Source organism: Orycteropus afer, unplaced genomic scaffold, assembly GCF_000298275.1.
Source record: "Orycteropus afer afer isolate SDZICR_OR568_19922 unplaced genomic scaffold, OryAfe1.0 scaffold00287, whole genome shotgun sequence".
Classification (NCBI taxonomy): Eukaryota; Metazoa; Chordata; class Mammalia; order Tubulidentata; family Orycteropodidae; genus Orycteropus; species Orycteropus afer.
Window position 1 is genome coordinate 4,227,694 of NW_006921874.1, and position 6,514 is coordinate 4,234,207.

General features: G+C 41.4%; 1 protein-coding gene across 1 annotated transcript; it reads right to left on the reverse strand.

The window, feature by feature from the left end:
* Positions 1-1,263: 1,263 nt before the first annotated feature.
* Positions 1,264-2,208, reverse strand: LOC103205446 (olfactory receptor 1468-like). Its single transcript, XM_007950750.1, has one exon. It carries the CDS (start codon positions 2,206-2,208, stop codon positions 1,264-1,266), a length of 945 nt encoding a protein of 314 aa, XP_007948941.1.
* Between the last annotated feature and the right edge of the window lie 4,306 nt (positions 2,209-6,514).

Here is a 6,514-nt window from a genome sequence, read left to right on the forward strand (position 1 = left end):
GTCTTGCCATTCTCGCTTCCAAGGAGCGTTCCAGCTGCACTTCCTCCAGGACAAATTTGTTCGTTCTTCAGGCACTCCATGGTACTTTTAGTATTCATTGCCAACACCACAACTCAAAAACATTAACTCTTTTTAGGTCTTCCATATTCATTGTTCACCTTTCACATGCATATTAGGTTATTGAAAATACCATAGCTTGGGTTAGGTGCACCTTTGTCTTCAAAGAGACATTTTTGCTCTTCAGCACTTTATAGAGGTCTTTTGCAGCAGATTTGCTCAATGCAATACGACATCTGATTCCTTAACTGCTGCTTCTATTGATGTTGATTGTCAAGGATAGTGGAGTAGTAAATGGTATTCATACTCCTGAAAATGTGAGTCTATATGGTATAAGGTCTTAAATGCAGAAGAACTTGAACTTTTGTTAGGATTATCTGTAGGGTAAGTGACATAGCTTCTGCTTCCGTTTCTTTTCTTTCTTTTTTTTTTTTTTTTCCTTATCCAATTTGACAAAAGGGACTGGTGTAGTATTTACCTCAAAGGGTTATTTTGAGAATTGTTATTGTTTTGAAGCTGTGAACTTTAACATGATATTATCTATAAGGTGTTCTGAGATAGCGTCCTCAATTTTTCCTTCCCTCTCTCCTTCCCTCCCTCCTTCCCTCCTGTCTTCGTTCCTTCCTTCTTGCTTTTTTTTTTTTTTTTTTTTACAATATCTATTATCCAGCATGTGAGGTTTGGTAGAGGAGGGAAAGGAGACAAACCAAAAAGAAAAGAACAATTATCAAGCACTGCCTATACAATGTGAAGGGAGCCCTGGTGGTGCAGTGGGTAAGCACTCAGCTGCTAACTGAAAGGTCTATAGTTCAAACCCATCCACCACTCCAAGGCAGAAAGATGTGGCAGGCTGTTTCCATAAAGATTACAACCTTGGAAACCCCATGGGGCAATTCTACACTGTCCCATAGGGTTGCTATGAGCTGGAATTGGCTCCACAGCAACAAGTTTGGTCTGGTTTATGAAATGTGAGCTTATTCGGGAAAAACAAATGTTAAGGGGTGAAGCACTGTAGAATAAAGTAGTGGCTTTTCTTTTGTTATTTATTGTTTTTATGGGGAAGTGAGTCTGATCTAGAGTCTTGGACCTGGATTGAAGTCAGGAAATGGATGAGAAGGAAATAGCCAAGGAGTAGCTTGAGGTTGTGGATCTCTTATGTGTTCATCTAAGTCAAGAAGTTGATACAGGAATTTCTAATGGCAGAGCTTACCATCTCCAGGAAGAGCTTTTCCTGCTGAGTAGTCTTCTCAGTGCTCCTTTCATGTCCTTGTTCCTTAGACTATAGATGAAGGGGTTCATCATGGGGGTTACAATGGTATACATGATAGCTGCCACCTTATCCCTTTTTGCTGAGTAGGTAGAAGAGGGGAGAAAGTAGACCCCAATGATGGATCCATAGAAAAGGGACACAGCTGTGAGATGGGAGCTACAAGTAGAAAATGTTTTCCACTTTCCCTTAGCTGATGGAACCCCAAACACAATGCTGCCAATAAGAACATAGGAAACAAGAATGAAGGCAAAGGGGATGAAGATGACTGCTCCACCAACAACTAGGATCAACAAGTTGTTGATATACGTGTCTGAGCAAGCAAGTCTTAAAACAGGTTCCAGGTCACAGAAGAAGTGTAGAATTGCTCTATGGCCACAGAAAGTCAAGTGGCTCAGCATACCGAGATGCAGTATTGAGACAAAATTGGAGATGACCCATGGAGTCACTACCAAGAGGACACAGCACTTGGGACTCAGTAATGTAGCATAATGTAATGGTTGACAGATGGCAATGTACCGGTCATATGCCATGGCTGCCAGGAGGAAATTGTCCAGGTCCACCAGCAACATAAAAAAATACATTTGTGTAAGGCATCCTGCAAAGGAGATAGTTGGACTCTGACTTTGGATGTCTGCCAAAATTTTGGGGACTGTGGTGGTTGTGAAGCAGATGTCAGCAAAGGATAGATTGGCAAGGAAGAAGTACATGGGACTGTGGAGGTGAGGGTTACTGCTGATAGCCAGGATAATAAGTAAGTTTCCCAATATGGTGACCAGATACATGCACAGAAATAGCATGAAGAGGAGCTGCTGCTGTTCAGACCCCATCGTGAGTCCCAGAAGTAAGAATTCAGAGATAGTAGTTTGGTTACCTTGGTACATGGTTCCACTGTATCTATAGAAGGAAAAATTCAGCTTCAGTGTAAAATGGTAACATGATACAAAGTCCAATCAGGGGACATAATACTAGATAATAGAACAGAATCAGGCTTGGAACCAGACAGTCCTGGGTCATATTCTCCTCCTACTAAAATACATGCTTCATGAAGGCAGGGATCTTATCTGCTTTGACCAGTACTAGTACACCAGTGCTAAGGTCAATGCCTAGCACATAGTAGATGCTCAATAAATATTTGTTGAATTTATACAAGAATGAATGAATAGATGAAAAAATGAACATTCTGTTAGCCCTCACTAACTTCATGAACTTATCTGTGTTTTCCTAAGCCTGTTTCATCAACTTTAAATTGCAGATAATACTTACTTTATAGGATTGCTATGAGGATCAGAGGGACATATAAAATGTCCACCACTGTATTTTAGTTATTGCTGCACAAACAGTAACTGCTATCATTCAGTAATTGAGAAACATTGCAGAGTCCAAAGGCAAAAAGGAAGCCTGTAGAGAACATTTGAACCAGCATCTGTCTTTGACAGGTTAATATCCATGTGAGAGTTTTGCTTTTGAGGTGTTCCAGGAACAGAAACCCCATTCACCCCTTCCAGCACTCATTCCAAAATTTTATCCTCCACATAATTAGTCTCTTCCTTACAACTTCCCGAAATTCAACTTTCACCTTTCAGCAAGAAGAAAGTGGTCACCTGCATTGTATGCTGCCGAGAAGTCATGTAGGAATACCCACCGAATTAAGCAACATGGAGGTAATTTTTAGTGGCCTTAACAAGACCACTGTTAGTAGGCTCGATTGGGGATTATCCAAAATGAAGAAAGCATCAGATAAGAGTTTAAGAACTAGTGTTTATCAAGGGTTGAGAAATGTTTCTGTCATCTGCTAAGTGCTTTACTGAGATTAGCTTAACTATTCACCACAATCCTTGAGTAAAGTAGAATTATTAATAATATGTTCGATGTATAGATGAGGAAATCAAGGATAAAAGAGGTTAAATAACTTGATCAAAAGAATACATAGAAAGTATAGTGGAGTCAGGATTCTAGCTCAATTAGCCTGATTTCAGAGCCCTTTTGCTTAACCACTATCCAATATAGTCACTACACCACTTATAATGTTTTCCTGTAAATGAACAAAAAATTATTAAAATTAATATTTTTTGAGTATCACCTGTGTTCTAGGTACATAATATCTTGCTCAGCCAAAGTGAGCTGGACTTTCGACACTGACTCCGAAGACTCTATGTCACATCTGTCTAGCTCTAAATGGGAGCAAATGGCTTACAAATAGGAAGCTTTATCTTTGCTTATTCCAATTTACACCTTAGTCATGCTGCTCTTAAATTAAATTTTACACACTTGCTACTTACTCTCAAAGCCCTGCCATATCGTCACACAACCTTCCCAGTCTAACACAACTGGACTGCTGTTGCATAAATTCATGTGCGTCAGCTGGTTTGCTGCTTAACTTTGTATTCTCTATGAAAAAAGAGGTTGGAACACTAATGAATAGTGGAACAAGGTTGCAGGAGGAACATTGCACTTATTTTAACAGCATGTATGTATTTTTTTTCCTAAGTACTATGGCAATACTCATTTGCATGCTAACAAATAAATGTGCTCATTATAAATCAGTCAGGATCAGGTCTGGTGGGACTTCTGCTTGGCAACACTTAGCCATTTCATATGTACAAAATGTACCGAAAATAACAAAGTGGCATATTATTATGTACATGTAATCTACGCTTTTTAAAATGCATATTGAATTAGCGAAGTTTGTCAGTTCACATTTCTGATTTGACCTTCAACGTGCCATATCAGTTAGTTTCATTTAACTGTCCGTTTTCATCTGGTCTCCCCAAGATGGCACTCTTTTTCACAACCAAGCCTATGTCTATCTTCAGTCTCTCAACCTTTATATTAAGTCACTAATTTGGCACAACGCTCTTGCAGTGAATGAAGGGGCAAATGTATGTTGAAGTCCTTCCCCCATGGAACTTACTCAGATGTTTTGGGCTATTTCCAAAGCTACTCCAGAAAGAAATAGTTCCACCTTCTCCACTATATATATATATATATATATATATATTCAGTGATCTTTTTTCTTTTTTTCCCAGCCAGGGATATGAACCATTCCTCCTCCTAATATAGAAAGACAGAAAAGAAGGCTGGAGTTTGACTTTAAATCTCAACTGTTTGTGTTGTCTCTGCTACTGGATTTAGAAAAGGATCACTCTAGGGCTCAGGACACAATCCTCTAGGCTCTTTATTAGAAACTACTTTCAATCCCATTCTCTCTGGACCAGGTCCTCCCTAGTGGGATATATTGGTATTTAGTGGTTTCCTGGGCTACAACCCCCCCCCACACACACACTCCTCACTTATTGGCATGGTTAGGTTCTAAAGACCAGTTTATGTGAAAACGGAGAATGACCACCTCACTTGAACTCCTCACCTGTCCTGTGAATGTCCCTGCTGGGGTCACCTTCCACTCTACTGCCTCCCTCACCCCTATGTCACCTCAGAAGCACTTGGCCCCCATTGCCACCCACAGAGGAAGGCCACCAAGTCTTCCAAAGCCAGGGTGGCCCAAGCTCTGTCCCCCGCCTGATCCCTGAGTTTCCTTCCTCTCCTGCCCTCATGTTTTCAGGATGGGTGGTCCCAGCTCATTACCTCAACAATCCCAAGATGCTCTTGGTAGCTTTGTTGGGGCAAAGGGCTCCCTGTCCGTGGGTCTGGGTACCACAGAGGGGGTACAAGCTGCCCACTGGATCCCTTTACCAGTCCTTCACCCAAGTATCCCCTGGTTCTCACTGTGTGGCCTTGCCCCACTCCACCCCATGTGCCCATGAGAATTGTCAATCCAGAGCTTCTTCCAAGGTTGTGAGGGCCAAGCCTGGCCTCTGCCCTTGACCTTAAACTGCAGCTGCTGCTGGCCATTCACCCACTGATCTCACCCTTGCTTTGGTAGCCTTCCCACCCTCACCTATGACCATGGGGCTGGGAGCTGAGGCCAGACTCAGGGGTCCCACTTCCCCCTCAGCCCTGAGGGTGGCCCACATTCATGACACTAGCTGCTGCTGCTGCTGTCTCAGCTTCAGCCCTCTGTGAGCATCCAGAGCCCTCAGGGCAGTGTCCCATTGATGCTGGTCTCACTTCAGCACCCCCCTACTTCATTTGCACTGCAGTGGCTCAGGGCTCAAGCCCTGAGTACCCTCCTCCCCTTCTGTGCTGTGAAATACTATGCAATATGAGCTTCCTTTCTTTGTGCACATGGGGGCCACTGGTCAGGAACCTCATCAAGGACCTCAGCATTTGTTACTGCCAGACATATATCATTGATACCCAGAATAGTCAGATAGTAGATTTTTTTACTATTGTTGTAAATGCATAAAGTAGAATAATGAGATAGTTGATTAAATGAAAAGTAGGTTATATATACACCTACTATATTGTGAGGATGGTGCAGGACTGGACAATATTTCACTCTGTTGTATATATGGTCCCTATGAGTTGGAGCCAACTCGACAGCACCTAACAGCAACAGGTTACATATATAAGTAATCCTCGCATACTGACTATCTCGTTACCCCACATTTTGCATTTACAACAATAGTAAAAATCTGCTATCAGAATATGTTATGCATTAATGATGTATATCTGGCAGTAATGAATGCTAAGATGCGAGGCAAAAATAATGCTAGTTGTGATGGTTAAGATTATGTGTCAGCTGGGCTGGACCATGATTCTCAATGGTTTGGCAGGTAGGTAATGATGAAATTTGGCAGTTATGTAATGAGGTCATCCTCCATTTTGTGATCTGATGTTGTCATCCTTCATTTTTACTTAACACCCATTTTCACATAATGACCTGGTCTTTGGAACCTAACCAAGTTGATAAGTGAGGCATTGGTGTATATGAATATAAGCAAATTTTATATCCCTGTTATATTTTTATTTTAGTTAGAAAACTGAAATATCAACTTTTGTAGAAAAATGTCACCCTTTTACATATCTAATAGTGGATTTTTGCATCTCTATGCTATCCAACCTTTATGCAAGAGGACTGCCACATCTTTCCTCTGTAGAGCAACTGGGGGGTTCAAATAACTGACCTTTTGGTTAGCAGTCGATTGCTTTAACCACTGCACCAATCGAGGATAACTTGCTTTTGCATAGTCAATAAAATACAAGGAAACATCTTTCTGTTATCCTCTGTTTTCAGCCAAGATCCATCTGACATCAGAAATGACATCCCTAGTTCCATGTCCCATTCTG

Bases quoted from the DNA above. Each gene is read 5' to 3' on its own strand.
- LOC103205446 (XM_007950750.1), bottom strand. From the start codon at position 2,208: ATGTACCAAGGTAACCAAACTACTATCTCTGAATTCTTACTTCTGGGA.